An 18,221-nucleotide genomic window follows, 5' to 3' on the forward strand; every position below is an offset into this window, starting at 1 on the left:
AAATATTTGTCTGACTCCTAGACAGTAATAGTGTGTATAAAGATTGTTTAAAAGTGTAACCAAGTTATAGTCAATTAGCAGCTGTAGCCATAGTATCATACAGTGTTAGTGAATTGGTAAATGGAGGGCCTGATAAGTACATAAAACACAGAATCCTGACAATGCAGTTGGCAGTAATGTTAACATTTTCAGTTCGGGAGGGAGGAAGCTTTTTACTATGCAGAGTACTTCTGATCAAAATTCAAACAGGAAACTTCAAGGAAAGTTCTGGGCACAGACGTAACAAATCACGCCAGGCACACATGTCATGACTAATGACAGAAACTAGCATGGCAGTGGACAAGCTCAAGTTCTGCTCTCAGAGGAATGACAAGACTATGATGTGCTACAAAAGGAGTTTTCAAACAAGACCTCATGCTGAGGAATCTATAATAAACAGCCATTTAGTGTCTCCACCTTGATTTCACACCAGGGAAGAAAATAACATAATTTCCATTTTTGTGGATTGTTTTGCTATCACTGGCTTTTCAAATGGTAAAACAACATTTTAAAAACATTTCACAAGAATGAAAGTAACCTACATTATGAACAGAGATCACACTTGTTCTTTTTAGCTCAAACCACAAGCTTCCACATTCTACAAGGAAGTTGTCAGGCTATACATTAGTGTACTTGTTATTTATAAAACGCATCTTCCCCACAATCATTTTGTTGGGGGATAGAAATTTTGGCACAAAATCCAGGTTAGTGATGAGATTTACATTTCCTCCAGCAGCAACAGCAGTTTGGAATAAATAGAATAATTCAGAAATTAGCATAAGCAGTGATAGCCACCATAGCTGAACAGACAAAGAAAACAGTGCAACCTACAGAAACTCAAACTTAATAGAGAAACTCAAAGGATAAAGACATCACAGTACTGGGCACACGGTTTGACTGTCTTTGACCTCTGTGAAGTGCAGTGCAGAAACACCACAGTAATGACCACTTATCACCAAAGATGTCGCCAAAATAAAAAAACAAGAATCTTGCGGGTAGCCACTTTAAATTAACATGAACATTTTTGCTCTTTTTTGCAAGCCTTTGTTCTTGTACAGTTGATTCATATCCACAACAAGACCCTCATCACGGAACGATAGTTAGACAAACATAATGTATGTATGGACCAGTATAAAATGACTAACACTGATTTCCGTCCTCCCAACAGAATCGCAGCTACTGCACGGCCAATCAGCAGTCGTGCTTCACTGGTGTCCCAAGGCGGCCTCGCTCCTCCTCCAGAGGAGTCATGGAGTCCAGGGTGAGTCTCAGTGTGATCAGCCTGACGGTCCTCAGCCCCTGCAGCGAGGCCGTCACCCAGGAGCTGAAGGAGCTGTCCCTGCAGCCCGGCTCGAGCCCGCCGCCCCTCAAGGAGCGCAAAGACGGTGAGCGGACCAAAACACAGAGTCTGGTTTACGCATACGGCGTCCATTTAAGAGCAAGGCTTCTCTGACACTGGGAAAACAAACTCTTTCCAGCAATTTGTTTGTGGAGAGAAGTGAGGAATTAGATCGGAATTGCCTTTGGAAGCCAGCACATAATCACAGCTTAAGTAGTTACTGAAATCAAACTTTGTTCTTGGGAAAGAGGGCTTTCTTATCTGTTCACATAAAAAGCTGTTTTCCAGTAGCTTTGAGTACCATTTCAGTTTTTAGCCTTAATTTTACAGTTATTTATCATTAAGAATTATCAGGTCATTTGCTTTGACATGATAGCTCCAGCCAAAAGTGTTTGTTATATCCATCATTTAGTATCTTGGGTCTCACAAAGCTAGCCAGAGCCCCAGTCTGTCCCCCAGGCATGTCAATCTTAATAATGAGGTATGCTTGGTCACGTCTGGTGGGTATACTGGCATGTAGCAACCCTGCCTGGCTCAATAACAGACCCCAGATGGTGCACTTCATGTCATCCACACATCACAGCAAGTGCGACGGGCAGATCAATACTTTGTTGAGTGGTTTGATGTTGCTGTAGTTGTTCACAACTCTGTTCTTTTATATTCTCATACTTCTGTGGTATGCTTTAGTAAATGGGTGTTGAATCCGTTGTGATTTCCTCTCAGATCATAAAGAAAACTCCAACAAAAGCAAAAACAATCTATTTCACTTCTAGGTCGCTTATATGTGCCACTGTGCCATAATGGCGTTAAACTGTGACTCCCAATTGTTTTCATTTGTACAATGAGTTTTAAAACTTGTGTCTGTATAACTTTAAATTCTCTTTATAATAACACAGCATGTGAACAAGGAAGTTAGAAATATTGTAGTATAGTCTTGTGGTTGAATCTAAACTACAAATCAGCCTGCAACTGCAATGTTTTCAGTCTGTTCTCAGAAGGTGTTTGTAAAGTTTTCATATAATAAAGGTGAAAAACAGCAGGCCGGGAGGAAGCAGATGGATGTAATGATGTAATGAGTGTGATTATCATCAAACTAAAATGGCTCATGTTCCTTAACATCAGCCCCTGCAGTGAAGTTTTGCAATACTTAAACAGTCCTGAACAGGTCAATAATGATAGGTCTATATATCGTCTATATGGGTATTTTCAAATATATTCTTGTGTGAATGGAAAACATCCCCAAGCTACTTGTGGTTCAAGACTGGAGCTCAAACTTTTTAGTTGTATTGACAATGACAGACAGCATTGTTCTGAACTGGATTATCAATCTGCGTGCACACAGCAAACTCTTCTGCGAGAGAGAGAGAGATGTTTTTGAGTTTAGGACAAAAGAGGTGTAGGGCATTCACAGTATGTGTTGTTTTGTTTCCATGGACAAATTAATCATCACCAATTTGCATACATGTAAATTGTGAACTCTAAAGATTGCTTTGTGTTCATGGATGGGGTCACATGATGAAAGATGTTATCCCCATGCCTGATGACTCCCACTACTATTCCATATTTCATGGTCTTATGACAGAGTTCTTGATATTGCCACAACAATACAATCCCAATGGTGAGCTGTCATGAAACATTGTGCCCGACTGTGCCAATGCCATTCGCTTCATCGATTCCATGTTTTTTCCTATCCCATGCTGTTTGCCGTGCATAGTTTTTGATCCCACGTCTGAACCCCATTAATCCAGACCACAGTGGCACTCTTCTACCCGGCAGGCACTGTCATGCTCAGACGCTTCATAGGAACGGCTGCATGACTAAAAGCATCCTGTACCTCTGCTGAGAGGAATAACACTTCTCCTTCACTGTTATGGGATCAGACACCTGCTCTGTAAGGAACTTGCTTTGACATATTCTTCTCACCAGCATTCCTGACCCACTGAGACACACGGCACTCGCTACAATTAGCGTAACTTCCTTTGATCTCATTTCCTCTCAATGCTTTTTAGTCAAGAATGGCATCTAGCCACTATTGTAACCATCGACTGGGAGCGTTTCATATCCGCCGCTGCATCTGCTCATCTTTGTCCCATTTCTTTGAATTGTTTTTTACCCGCCTTTCCATTTAATTGTCCTTGTCACCCCTTTGAATAAATATTTGTCACATACATGTTGGATTTGCTTGGAATAAAGACAACAGATAAGATCAAGTTGACATTGGCTGCAATGTCAGTAGTGTTATAATGGAAAATAAAAAATGAAAATAATAATCACAACAAATGTCAAAAAGCCATAGCTAATCATCAAAAAAGTGATTAAAGATAAACATCCATGTCCCAAAGGGCCGAGTGTGTTTGTTCTTGTCATTGTTATTTAGTGCTACAACAATTTATAGAGAAAAAAAAAGTCACGTCCCTGTTTCTCATGGAGAGTTGCCCACTAAATATTACTAACAGCTTGTTTCTGTCAACGCTGTATTGTTGACCAAAAAATGATTTGGTCCCTTGCAGAGTAAAATGACTCAAATGACAAATATTGATCAACATTAATGCCAGAAGTTGAGGTTAAGAATGACAAAAGTTTCCTGGGCTATTGTGTTGCTGTCTGATCAGCGCTGTGCGGAGAGAGAGAGAGAGAGAGAGAGAGAGAGAGAGAGAGTCAGGCAGAGTGAACCAGCGAGGGTTAACACAGGCAGCGCTGTGTTCCCTCCTCCTGACGCTGACTGGGAGCTCACACACTTTCTTCACTGAGGCCAGCAGAGAGCCGGGGAGGAGGGACCGTGTGCAGCTCAGAGAGCCAGCTGTCGTCCGCTCAGCGCCGGGGCTTTTCTCTCCCAAACTCCTGCAACTAACCGCCCATTTCTCCACCGGCCTTATCACTCCATGGGACTCCAGACCTGGCCGCCAAGCGAACCACCTCTGTCCTCTATGGCCTGCCTTGATGTGGAGACCCCCGCCATCTGCAGGGGTAAATTTAAATCAGGTGCTTTCTCTCTCTTTTTCCTCTCTAACTCGCGCTCATTTCATTGTTCTATCTTTCTTTTTTGCTTCCTCTTGTTTTTTCTGAAAGTTATTTAGCAGCAGTGTACGTCAGCGTAAAGTTTTCCAATCTCTCTAATCTTAACTGATGCTGCTCGCACTGACAGGGGGTTGCAGTGACGCAGACACAGCTCCACCAGGAAATGACTGGGCAATAGTAAAGCTCATCACCATGATTTGTGCCAAGCATCATTCTCATATGAGAGACTGTTGTTTTCTGATGGATAGTAAACCAAACCTGTCTGAGGGAATGAGTCAGAACTAGAAGTGGGAGAGATTGGAGATTTTAGAGATAATACTCTTTAGTTTATTCTGTATAAGTATATGTTTGTATTGGCATTCTGCTGATACATTATTATGGTTTGCTGTCACATCATGTAAGCATGAATTCACTCCTGCAATGCTCAGTATGTAGACACAAGGAGTAAGCCTCATGAAATGAAATGCAATATCCAGAAATGCTGTTGGTCAAGATTCTGATCATGGTTTGCATGTTTTTAGTCCTTGTTAACATTCATCAGCTACAGTTTCCTTTCATTAGACAGGATCTTCACACACCTGTCTAGATAGTCTTGTGGACTCTTATTTTTTTTTTAAAGGATATTGAGTTGCTTATGTTTTAAAGATAATACCAGCGTTTCTGACATGTTTATCCCACAGTCATGTCACTGTAAACTCACCAAAGTCACAACACTGATGAAAATCCTATGCTAGCCACTGATGCACCTCAAACACTTTCTTGGGGTGTTTGAGGTGCATTTTTACACTTGCAGCCTTTAACAGTGATAAAGTGCTAAATGACTAACCATATTTTACTATTGTAAACATGCAGAACAACAGTCTCAAGTTTTAACTCCTATCATGGCAAAAATATATAATATAGACAGCAAAGTGTTGCTTTTAATAGATGTAGCAAAATATAATAAATTCCCTTAGGTCAGTCATATCAGTTTGCATAAATTACAATTTCAGTGTCAATTCATTATTGCTTATGACCTGAATGTAAATCTCACAAACCTGACCAAGCAGTTTGCTAGCATAGAGTAACTGCATGTTGGAGGACACACAGTCATGGGGAAAAACAAATATGCTTTCTCATCCCTTTGAATACAGCTTTATTTTAGGTTTTTTTGCTGCTTTGAAAACACATTAAAAATAAACCTACAAACTATAAAATGAACCACTCCATTTGGGTGTTTTACTAATAATCTTGTTGATAGACAGGTATAGATGATCCAATTCAGTGTTTTTACCCAGACATTCATCATGAAGTTAATAAGAGTAAAGTTAATATCCTCTATTCACTTTACGTGGAACAGCTGACAGCAAGGTTTGGCTTCCCATGCATTACTCAGACATTATCTAACTGAATTTGTTAATGTAATGCTTTAGCCCTGCCAATAAAAGTCTAGGTTTATTAAAATGACTACATGATAAACTGAGAAATGATATTGTTTCATTTTAAAACATGAATTAAATTGTTTGATGCTTGCTGGTTTGCTGTTTGATCCATTTGAAGGAAGCCTGTCTTTTTGCCAACCAACTATATGAATAGCAATAAAATGACTGATTAGCTAATGAGTTTATAGACCTTTTAAATAATGAAGGGCTCATTTGATAGTTTTGGCTATTTATTGACCATAAGAAGCGTATTATCTAAATTTCATGGAGATGTTTTCCCCCACATCAGCATAAGTTATGAAGGCCCCAGAGAAAAGGCATTTACAGTAGCTTCTGTAAATACTCACAATTTATATTTTTCATAAACCAATATATATTCACCATTTTAATGGGGTTTGCACAATCTCCACATGTAGTTGCCTGAATCTCCTTGCTGCAATGGGACTGTTTTTAGAGTCTTTGGTATTTACAACAGCAAAGTCAACATAACCCAGTGTCAGTCTGTTTCTAAACCAACTTCAGTTCTGTCTGGGCACAGGGCATCTGTAGCCATACCAAAACCATGTTTTATTTGTACAGAGTGTCTAAAAAAAAAAACCCACAAAAAAGGGTCTAACGGGAGACCTCCAGAGATGATTTGTTGAGGAGAACATGGGTCTGGGATTAGAGATTACATCAGGAGACGGGGATTTCAGTAAAGCCTGCGCTCTGTGTTTCTCAAGTACCTCTGTTTATGCTCTGCTGGTGAGCAGGCGAGCGGAGCCAGCTTGCATCACAGGGAGGTTAGCCAGGGTTCACGCTCAAACACCAGCATTGACATCACTCCGACACGAGTGAGGAGGACCCCAGGCGTGAGGTGTACTGCCCTACTGATGCTCAGATTAAACTCCGCATTCCCCTGTGGTGCTGGAAGGCCCGTTTTGATGCAGGAGTATTGATATACAGTATTGCATCTCATAAATTTCCCTGCCCGTGGCGTTCTGTCCGAGTCACAGCGGGTATGAATATTGAAACAAACTGATGGCAATTTTTTTTACAATCTCCTACTATGATCTGTCTTAGGCCGACCCTAACCCCTTGGCCTGGACATATAATAGGAAACAAAGCAGGCGGGGCAGGCACACTGTGTTCTCTGCCCCGGAGTTGAGGCTCTGCTGATATGTTGGAGGCTGTGAGAGTGGACTCGGCCTCCCACCCCCCCGCCTGCCTCGGTCCTTGTCACTCTGCGTTCCCTTGCCCACCAGTGGAAGTTCATGAAAGTCCCCTCTGCTCTGCATATGACTGTAGACCCCCCTCCCTTCCCCTCCCTCCCCACTGACTACCCCCAAATTTCATGGTTCCCAGGCCTTGTTCTCACAGCTGCCCAGTTTATTTTTGCTGGAGTGAGTCACAGAGGCCTGTTCAGACGCAGTGCCTTTCCCAGGAGAGTTGAGCAGGTCTGTGTGTATGTGTGTGTGTTTGCGTGTGTGTGTGTGTGTGCGTGTCTAGCTGTTCCCTGGAGCCAATGAGTAGATCTCGCTAAGCAGGCTTCGCTAAGAACGCAGCGCAGCGGTGACGATAAGAGCCTCACGTTCCTCACACTCGCTGCCTCATTTGTCACCATCACCCATCACCCTTCCTCTTGAAACTGTATTTTTTTTTCCTCTGTGTTATTCTACTGAAATAACATGTCCACGCTGCCTTGTTTATAAATGTTTAAACTGGGGATGTTACTACAGTTTATAATGATGGAAAAATAACAGTGCGGACCATTCGAGCGCTGTTTGTGCGGCCTGTGCACAAGACTCAACAACTTCTGCACCGTGGCATTTGTGTCTTTTGATGTTCCGTAAACGTAACTGATCACTGCTTATCCATCCAAAGTAAGATTAAGTATTTTAGCTGCACTAAGAAACACAACTCACTCAGCTCTCGGATGGCGTCATGGCAAGTCTTGTTCATTATTGTGACTACAGTCTTCACGTTGGTGCCTCTCTGTTGGACACAATTTTATCTGTGTGTATTCTGCACTGTAGTTACTGTGTTTGACTTAACTTTACTTCACTGTGCATTTGCATCCCACATGGAGATACTGGTTGTAAAATACGTGGCACTCTCACCAACCTGAGTTAAAGCCATGCAGGAAGTGAATAGGATGTCTGCGGTGGTGAGCGGGACTTCCTCTCGGGGCCTTTGGGGCAGCACGTCGACGGAGACATAATAAGTACTCTGTATCATACGAACTCGGGCAGGTTTCAACGGTTTTAAAGCCAGAGGGTTGTCGGTTGACTCAGCAGAGTTTGGCTCTGAATGATAATAGTTCAACTCTGACCTCTCCGTCTCTGCACTCCCACAGTCCTGCAGCTCCGCTTGCAGCAGAGGCGAACCCGGGAGCAGCTTGTGGAGCAGGGCATCATGCCGCGTGAGTATGAGCATCACACAACAAGGCTAACTCACACCTGGCACCTATGGAGATAAGGACTGTAATTAGTGTGTCTTGATTCCACAGCATGTTCCTTTATAATAACTACCTTCTAGTCTTCATAATAATTTTGCAGTGCTTTCTCATTGGGCTTGTTGCTCTCAACAGAACAGTGTGAGAGTTGAATTCATCCTCTGCTCTCCACCACAACCTCTTCACAATGTCTGTAGAGGAAACGGCCACATTTACATGCACACAAAAACTGTGATTGTAATGCGATTAAGACATCAATGCATGTAAGGCAGGACCCATGTAAACACCATATTCCGATTATGTTAGTCTGATTTTGCTCTTAGTCGGTCTAGGTGTAAATGTAGTAACTCCAATTATACTTGCATTTGAGAACAGTCAGCACATGTATTTCTTAAATTGTGATCAAGTTGCTCACATTGTTCTGTCAAGGCCACCAAGTTCAAAAAGATAATACTCACAGTAATAAAACATGTAAACTGGATTATTAGAAATGTCACTTTCTAGAATCATGTAAGCAGTTTCACTGCACTATTGTATTACTCAGACTAATGGTAATAGACGTGTTATTGTGCTCATGTAAACATAGCCAGTGATAAAAATGTCTCAAGGGTTTAACACGCAGATAGCAGACTCATTCCCAACCTTTCCTGGGTCAGCCTAGTTGTTTTTATGAAGAGCACATCTAATAAAAGAGATAAGCCGAATCAGCGACAGACTCATGCTGATAGCTGGAAAGGTAAACTCGCTGCCCCGCGGCCTCTTGGGAGTCCTGCTCCAGCCGGACTGTAAGCTCCTCTCTGGCTCCACACAGCCACATGAGTCAGCGACTGAGCCTGCATCGGAGGTCAGTCACCTCCTCTGTGGGCCGGCCAAGCATGTCGTGCACAGAAACCTCCCTGGCCGTTTTCCACTGAAGCACTCTGCCTCTCCCACACTTACGGGCTTACGGTAGGTATGCGGCAGGTTTGGGTGACGAGCAGGAATGTTTTGCTTTGCTCCGCTGACACACTCCTCAGAGATGCCCCCCGGCCAGTGTGCGCTCAGAGCAAACAGTGCTTGTCATAGCAGAGGTTGACTACTCAGTGAACCAGACCTGGCCAAAGGCAGGATGAGTTTATTCTGCACGATCAAAGACTAATTCTCTGCATGGGTCTCACTGCTTGAATCAGTGAAGCTGACACTTCCTGTTTGACCCCCATGAGCTGCTGTTTATTACTGTCACGCTCATAAAAAAACTACAAAGATCCCAACACGAGAAATAGTCGCTTAGCAGCAGCTTCGGTATGCCTAAGCAAGTGTCTTTATCAGTGGATTACCACCTCAGAGCCACTTAGACTCAATACAATACAGTGTGTTGTGAGTTATGTTGTTCAAAGCTGTAATACCCTCCACTGCTGGATGTTCTTCATTTTGAAACTATCAAGTATCCCTTGGACAGACCTCCCAGTCAAACAAACACCATGATTAACAATTGCAAATTTAGCAGTGTTCACTTTCTTTAGGTATATAGTTTCCCTGTTCTTTTTAGGCAATAACTTTGGTAACTGTTACCTGATTCCCAAATAAGTCCAATGTAATCAAAATACACTGTAGAAATATGTAGTTGTAATTTTGTTGTTTTGTTGGTCACTGTTATCAATAAGTGACTTTTTGATTAACGGGACCCTTTCACAAATCATAAAGGCAAAGCCAACCAAAGGGAAATGGCCTTTGGATGCTATAACATAGAGGTTTAATGAGGGAAATATCACAAGAAGTGAAAACACCTAAATTGATTGATTCATCTTCCCACAGCTCTGAAAACCCCTGCTGCCTTTCATGAGCAGATACGCAGCCTGGAGAGAGCCAGGGTAAGACAGCAGCTAACATCACCAACACTGCAGTCGACCAGGCTTTCCTTCAACTAAATCTACATAATGCACCCATAACCTTCCAATTTGTCAACAGACTGGGAACTTCTTGAAGCACAAAATCTGCAGCAGACCTGAGCGCTCCGAGCTGGTCCGTATGCACATCCTACAAGGTAATTATCTCGCTGTGTGTTCATGGTAATGGCGTCTAGATAAGGGAAATGAATAAGCAGCATATTCATCCAGCCATACTCATTGCCTGTTGTATTTGTTTGAGAAAGAGATGAGTGGATAGCTGTGTTTGAGGTTTGTGAGGTCTGACTGAGCCTCCAGTGACTCACCCTGACCGAGCTGCTTTGAGGCTGACTGTTGCTGGCTGGATCACAGCTGATGATCCCCTGTGTGTTCATCAGAGACGCAGGCTGAACCCTCCCTGCAAGCCACCCAGATGAAGCTGAAGAGGGCCAGGCTGGCTGACGACCTCAACGAGAAGATCGCCCAGCGGCCCGGTCCCCTGGAGCTGGTGGTGAAGAACATCCTGCCTGTGGACAATGGTGTCAAGGAGGCCATCGCTGGTAGATAGTCATTACCACCACTATTGCATCCTTGAACCAGACCTGGGCCAAATAGAGTTTGGAAATACTTTTTATAGTTTGTTTTAGCCCACTTTGGGGCCAGATGGATGGAGTTTGCCACATTGACAATGACCAGTCCAGTGGGAGTTAAGTTAAGAAACAGACAGGAGAATATTGACAAATCAATTCAGTATACTTCTTCTGTGATTGACAACTTACCTGACACCATCTTAATGAGCCTGATGAGGTAAACACTACCCATCTGGTACTCAATTCAGGTTAAAACAAACCCCAATCAGTTGCAGATCACTGACAAAAATTGCTATTAAAAATAAAATATCCACACAGCATTTACTCTATTGCTGATTAGTCAACCGTGCTCAAAATTAGAAAATTGGTTTTCTACTGATCCTTTAAATGAATAAGCAGCTTTACTTGCTCGTTTTTGATACTGGCCCCACAGATGGCAAGGTGAACTACCCTAAGACGCTGGATGTGTACAACTTTGATGAGGACAGCAGCGATGCCCTGTCACCCGAACAGCCCGCCAGCCAGGAGTCCCACAGCTCCAGCGCCGCCTCCCCGAGGGAGTCTGGCGGGACGGAGGCCACTTCCACTTCCCCTCACATGAACTCCACCATGCAGGTGTGATGAGATGCACTGCTACATCTTCCAACCAACACACTTTAAAATGTCAACTGTCAGTGTCAACAAACACCATGTATACACTGCAACAGCATATCCATCTGTCATGTCATTTAATATAGTACTGAGTCTTAAAATTTTATTTTTCTTAGAACAAGTGAAACAAATGTGCCAATGGAGTGAGATAAGTTTTTTCCAATGCAAGTCAACTTGTTTCAAGGATGGAGGGTTATTTTCTTGATACTAGTGGGGTTATCAGCCTTATTCTGCCTCTTGTGTCTTCTGAAACAAGTAAAACTACATTGGAAACAAGTAGAATTGTCTCACTCCATCAGTAGAATCTTTCTAGACTGAATATGAGACTAAATAACTCTCATTTTTTGTAGTGTTGCTTCCTTGTTCTTTCTTTATATACACACAGTTTACTAACCAGTATATTCATCAAGATTTATAGGAACACTTCTTGCTCACTCTATTTTTCCGGAGTATTTAGGCATCAATCTGTCTCTGGTTATCTGACTGTAGTATTCTTCCCGTTGATGTGCCTTTCTTGTCCTGCGTGGGATGATGATTAACAGGCCTAGCTGCTCTCCTGTTCTTACTGAATGGGCTCATGTGGTTTCTATCTGTCTCCGCTTATCTTAGCACTCCCCACCTAACTCCCAGTCCACATCAGATTTAGTCAACCTCGTCTCCACCAATGAGCAGCAGAGCAGCCGACTGACAGCCACACCTCAGCCAATCGCCACTGTTGCCCTCACTACACCAGGCCCTATTCTTGTGAAGGTGAGCTTCAAAAATGGGTTTTGCACGTAACACTATCCAAAATAGTTTCAAGTTTGTTTAAGAGATAGGTTGTTTGTATGCTGCTTACATAAACCGCGACATTACAAAGTGTTCCTAAATTAGTAGTAATAATTATTTAAAGGGTGAGTTCATTTAAGCAGTTTATTTTGTCCCAGTTAAGTCACAGTTCTCTGATCTCTGAGCTGTTTCTCTGCACATTCATACTCAGCAAACATGAAAGTCACCTCTGGTACTTGACTCTCTCTCTCTGATCTATTGGTTGTGGTTTTTATTGCTGCTTCCTTTGGAAATGTAATGAGAGATATGATGTCAGGAGAGGATACTGGATCTGTGTTTTGTCATACTGAAAGTCCCATCAGTTTGGGGGTGAAGTGAAAGTCAGCATTCAGCCGAGTCAAATGCAGTTCAAAGAACAACAGGGTCTAAAGTAGTTTCACAAATCCAGGGGCTTAAAACTGCCAGCCGCAGTTAGTCTTCAATTAGGGTCAAATGACAGGCTTGCCTTCCACATTCAGGCTGTGTAAAATGTAAGCCAAAAATCAAGAGACGGGAGTGAAGCAATAACTTGTGCATTTATCATAATCCTGTTACCCTCAGAGCATAAGATGAACTCTCTCCCTTCCTTGGAACAGGGTAGGGGAAAGAGTGAAACAAATTTGAGGGTATGTGCTTTCTTAAACCAACTTGAATTGATGTTTTCATAGCTAGAACAGGTCTGCCTCTCATATGCCAAGCCATTTTCATGTGTATCCTGTAATTCCAGGTGGTAAAACAATAAGGGCCACATCACATCCATTTCCACTCCCCATTTCCTCATCCTGTCGCTCTCATCGGGTGTCAGAACAATGTTCCACCTATGCGGTTATGAAATAGCAAAATGTCTCACAGTGCTGGTACTGGCCTTGTTGCCTGATAACCACTGGATTGAGATCAGTCAGAGTGATCGCGTATCGTCCAGATGGTCCTCTGAAGTTTTACCTGCCCCTCCCTTATGTTGCGCTCCACAGCAAAGCCAGCCCAAGACGCCCGGTGATAAAAGCCGCAGCAAAAAGAGCAAAGAGGCCAAGCCACGGGTGAAAAAGCTGAAGTACCATCAGTATATCCCCCCGGACCAGAAGCAGGAGCCCAGTGAGGTGCCCATGGACTCCGCCTACGCCCGCCTCCTGCAGCAGCAGCAGCAGTTCCTGCAACTTCAAATCCTAAGCCAGCAACAGCAGCATTACAACTACCAGGCCATCCTGCCTGCCCCACTGAAGTACGACCACATTCACTAACACAAACACTCCTTTTACACAGATATGGTTCAGCTGGCCCACTAACTCTACCCTTATTTTTACAGGCCGATAGCTTTGTGCCGAGTTTATTACATAAGCTACTGTAACCTCCCTGAAGTGCAACCGTTGCTCCCTTGCAGTGTGAAGTTCTTATTCAAATATTTTATTTTCAACAACCCCAATGAAATGATCGCATCTGGGTTGAAATGAGGTCATCTGTCATAGCTGTTTCACCACAGCGCTGTTTGCTTCAGATAAATTATATTTCCTGCCCACATCATCCTACACAGAAGCTGTTGATTGCAAAAAAATGGATACGAGCTATTCAAGATTCCCTCTCTCATCTGCACTCCTTCATTCTTCTGGTCTTATTACAACAGAGCAGGAACGGAGGGACAGACCAGCTGTTCCAGTGTGGCTCTGAGTGGGAACGCTCTGTCTCCACATGCGGTGGCGCTAACCAGTGCTGCCCCTGTGCGGCCCATCCAGACTCTGACCAACCGCAAGCCGGATCATTTACCTGCCAATCTGGATGAGATGAAGGTGACACCTTGCCCTGCAGTCTGCAAACAATTTGGCTATTTATGCATATCATCATGCATGCTGCACAACAGAACAGAATGAGCTAAATTTTGTGTGAAAATATGGGGTTGAATTGAGGTATTTTATAACAGCGCATTATCCCTTCCTCTACAGGTTGCTGAGCTGAAAATGGAGCTGAAACTAAGAAGTCTGCCTGTGTCCGGCACCAAGACAGATCTGATAGAGAGGCTTAAATTGTATCAGGGGAGCTCTAACATCCAGCCTGCCACTGCCATGGAGCTGACAGCCAACACAGGGGCCCCACTGTCCGAAAGCATGAAGTTAACCCCCCCTGTGTCCCCTATAGCCTCCAAGGTGTCCAGTCTGGGCATAGAGGAGAGCGGTATGGCAGACAGTCCCCCTAAGCTCCCAGGCGCTCTGTCTCCAGCTCCACAGGAGGAAAGCCCCGCGGAGAGCAGGTCCTCCGAGAAGGACAAGCGTTTGCATGAGAAGCAGCGTCAGATCGAGGAGCTGATGAGGAAGCTGGAGCAGGAGCAGAGGCTGGTGGAGGAGCTGAAGATGCAGCTGGAGGTGGAGAAGAGGAGTCAGCAGGGGGATTCTCCATCCCAGCTCAGCCCTCCCGCTCTCGTCCAGGTCAAAGAGGAGAACAGGGCCCCCTCAAACTGCTCGGCCTCCTGCAGCTCTCCTGGTCTGCCAGCGGTGGTCAAACAGGAGGAAGCTGCAGATCAGAGCCACTTAGCTCCTCCTCATCACTTCATCATCAGCCACCGACAGCAGCCTCAAACCCTGCAGTCTGGAGCTCAGATCCTCCTGCCTGTGTCACTCCCTGCCTCAGCAGTCACTATCCGGCTCCCCAACAATGGTGTCAAATTACATACTACTGTTAAGAGTGCAGCCCCAGGCCTCATCCAGACCCCTGGACTGCAGTCACAGAAAATAGAGGCCTCAGCAGCATTGCAACAGCGATGCACCCCTAAGTCTCAGCCCCTGACACAGGTAAGAAGAAGAACACAAAGTTTGCAAGGTTTTGTTTACAGTAGCTGTTTTTTTGCCTTGGTTTGTCTCTTTGTTGTCAATATGAGCTTTAATTTTCTGGTTGTTTTTGGATTCTTCACCAATGCAAATATGAATTAGTAGCCCCCTGTGTGTGATCCCACATTCTATTTGTGCTTTTTGAGTCATTCAGGTTACCTCACTTTCCATTGCTCGTCATACATCTGGTGCAATGTGTTGTGATGGCTCGGGCCCAATCACATATCTCGTGGCATTCGGTGTGTTTTTTTAGTGAGGAGCTTCCCTCTGACATCTTTGACACACTACCTTGGTTGATGTGTCTTCTTTGTTGCCAAGGTAATAACAGGCCTCTGCTGGGTGATGAATTCCTCCCCTAATCACATCAAAAGAGGGCCTGTGGAAGCTTGGGTTACTGGAGCAGGTGCTGAGTGAGGGCCAGGCAGGCAGCAGTGCCCCAACTGCCCCCTGTCTGCACTCGGCTCTAAGCCCGACAGCCAGCCAGCCAGAATTAGCAACAGCAACCGCAGCTCAGCACTAACTGAGGAGTGCGCTCATCAGCTACGATGCTCTGCTACAGCATAAACCTTTCTTGTCCCCCCCCCGGGAGAGAGCATGTTTATGTTTGTTGCTCCCACAGAGAGTGTGTGTTGCAGTGCACCACTTATCCCATGCCTTTAGTAGAGAGTGTTCAACAGCACCGGCCAACGTTAAGCATTAGATAACATATGCTGACTGTTCCTCCACAGCCCGGCCCACTGAGCTCCTCCCCAAGTTCAGGTTTCCAGTTCAGAGCAGATCAGAGTCAAGCCATGGAAGACACACCGCAGCGTTTGCTTAACACCTTCCCAGGGGGCGGCTGCCCTGCAAGAGCCTCCACAAACAAGGTAGATGATCCATATGTGCAGCATCTATGTAACTGAGGTTTTGTGTCAGATATAAAGCGTTTGTATTTGGTGTTAGAGCGTGTTGTCTTCTGTCAACCAGTCTCCCTGTCCCAGCCAACCAGCCTTGATCTTGCAACAGCGAAAATTCACAAACCACGTGTCCAAGTGTAAGGACCCGCCCCGCTATGAGGACGCCGTCAAACAGACCCGCAGCATGCAAACTGCTGTTCAGGTGAAAAATACAGTGCGAATAAAACACATTGTGTGCGCTGTATCCTTTAAATACCCACTGTCATTACTCAGACTTTTACTGGTCTTTTCCTGCAGGTTCCCACCGCAACTAGCCAGCATATGGACGACCTGTTTGATGTGCTGATCGAGAGCGGCGGTGAGAAATACGCATTACCCTTTGTTAGCATTGTTCATTTGGGACACAAATGATGGAATAATGAACCATCAGCTGCTCACACCTCATGTTCTGTGCTTGTTTTTCAGAGATTGCCCCCTTCATCAGACAGGACCCGCCCTGTCTGGACAAGCTCCTCCCAGTGACCGCCAGTGTAACCACCCTGCCCATCAACACTGTGTTGTCCCGCCCCCCGCCCCAGATCCAAGTGGCCCAGCTGCCCGCTCACGCCCTCAACCCTCCATCCAGCCTGGTTGCCCTGGCCACCGACACCCAGCTGGAAACCCTGCTGGACGGCGCGCTGGTGTCCACCACAGAGCCACGGACGCTCAGGCTGATGGAGGAGCTGCACTGCCAGCTGCACCCCCACTCGCCAATGGACACCATGGAGTTGGGCTTCAGTGACAACACGGCGCCCTCTGCTTTCCACCTGCAGAACACCAACTTGGACAATATGGATTGGCTGGACCTTACCATGCCGGTGGCTGCAGAGGGGGTCACGTCCTCGCCAGGGGGGGTCTTCTCTTCTGACTTCCTGGACTCCCATGAACTGCAGTTGAACTGGGACTGAGCAACTTCAGCATGATCCCTTATTCCTACCGGTCCATTTCAGATAAACATGCTTTTTATGCAAGGGAGCTTAGGGCTCTTATTTTCCATGTAGAGCGGTTGGGGTTTATTGTGCAGCTCTGTACTGCTTTTTGGCCAGAGCTTGTGTAAATCAGCTTGGTATGGCTCTCATCAAGCGGTGTCAGTATACAGGTAGCTACATTCCTCCCTTTGAGGTATTTAAACCATTAAGCCCCCTGATTCTATGGGGAGGAGGACATAAAGTGGGTCTGGTACTGGCAGTTTGAGCTGTCCATTAGATCACTGTGGAAGGAGCTTGAAAAGAGTCTGGGTAGACTCAGCGAGGGCCATTCAAACCCAAGTTATACCACTGTTTTACTCAGTTCTCATCTTTCTGTTTCCTCTTTGTCTCCCGATCTAAATGAATGTACAGTGTTGTCATGACAATGGTAAGAGAGAAAGAGGGGGGAAATGTCCTGATCTAAGCAGAGTACAACAGAGTTAAAGAACCAGTGGATCAACACATCACTGAGTGCTGTAAGGTAATTCCCTCCACTCCATCCAGGCATGGGTATCGCTGTCTTGTTCCAAAAAGATTCTGTACAGTTTTGTGTTTTCGTCACACGCAAGAAGGAACATTGACATATCGGAAGCCTTAAGTCTGAGAGGCAAGAGAACGGATCATGTGTCCCGTAAAGCTGTGAGTTGTCTGGTATGACAGCTGACTGCTTCCTGTGCGTATGTGAATTTTGAAGCTCAAAGTCAGAAATTTAAATTCATTTGAGGTGCAATCAGGGTGATATTAGACTTCTGGACTTGAGGCCACTGAGTTTGTTTACCGTAGCGTCTGTGGGCCACAGCGGACGGCCCAGCGGCCAGTAGCACTGGCCTGAACTGGCCTGAACTGGCCCAGCCAACGCCTTTCTACTTATGACAAAAGCCTTTCTGAACATTGTCTGTTTCCTGTCTAAACCCTATTGTCTACTTGGATAGGGTTCCTCCCAATGTACAGATCAGCTGAATTTTGTGTGTTTGTGTTTTGAAATCACATGAGTACACGACTCCACTATGCATTTCCACTGTGCATCTCTACACTGTGTATGACATATTGCTTTTTTTGTTTTTTTGTTGTTGTTCTGAGAGAGAGAAACGGCCAGAACAGTGAAACAACAGAGACACCACATGCCAAAACATAACAGTATCTAATCAGAATGGCCCACTGCTCTCTGTTTGGAAAGCTCATATCTAGTGTTATCACGTCATTTCATACTGAAATAATTTCAGTGTATGGAGTCAGATGGTGTTGTAGTGACATCTACTGGACAAATACTGAGAGTTGACTTGAGCTAGAACCAGAAGTGTTTATAAAAGGGCTGACTGAACATTTCCTTTTTTTTTTCTG

At 44.7% G+C, this 18,221-nt stretch overlaps 1 protein-coding gene across 1 annotated transcript; it reads left to right on the forward strand.

The window, feature by feature from the left end:
- The first annotated feature begins 4,158 nt into the window (after window positions 1-4,158).
- On the forward strand, window positions 4,159-16,840 carry mrtfbb (myocardin related transcription factor Bb). Its single transcript, XM_071518640.1, has 14 exons — window positions 4,159-4,345; window positions 8,153-8,218; window positions 10,046-10,101; window positions 10,199-10,274; window positions 10,515-10,676; window positions 11,140-11,321; window positions 11,967-12,107; window positions 13,136-13,383; window positions 13,783-13,945; window positions 14,099-14,941; window positions 15,706-15,843; window positions 15,944-16,075; window positions 16,171-16,231; window positions 16,339-16,840. The coding sequence occupies exons 1-14, from the start codon at window positions 4,261-4,263 to the stop codon at window positions 16,818-16,820; spliced, it is 2,835 nt and encodes a 944-aa protein (XP_071374741.1). The 5' UTR covers window positions 4,159-4,260; the 3' UTR covers window positions 16,821-16,840.
- The last annotated feature ends 1,381 nt before the right edge of the window (window positions 16,841-18,221 follow it).

This window comes from Centroberyx affinis, unplaced genomic scaffold (genome assembly GCF_046629955.1).
Source record: "Centroberyx affinis isolate AG114_WGS23_722 - 3 ecotype Tasmania unplaced genomic scaffold, CSIRO-AGI_Caff_v1 ptg000618l_1, whole genome shotgun sequence".
Lineage (NCBI taxonomy): Eukaryota > Metazoa > Chordata > Actinopteri > Beryciformes > Berycidae > Centroberyx > Centroberyx affinis.

Bases quoted from the DNA above. Each gene is read 5' to 3' on its own strand.
- mrtfbb (XM_071518640.1), top strand. From the start codon at position 4,261: ATGGGACTCCAGACCTGGCCGCCAAGCGAACCACCTCTGTCCTCTATG. The intron at 13,384-13,782 runs GTACGACCACAT...TTATTACAACAG, and splicing joins ATCCTGCCTGCCCCACTGAA to AGCAGGAACGGAGGGACAGA. The intron at 16,076-16,170 runs GTGAAAAATACA...CTTTTCCTGCAG, and splicing joins GCATGCAAACTGCTGTTCAG to GTTCCCACCGCAACTAGCCA.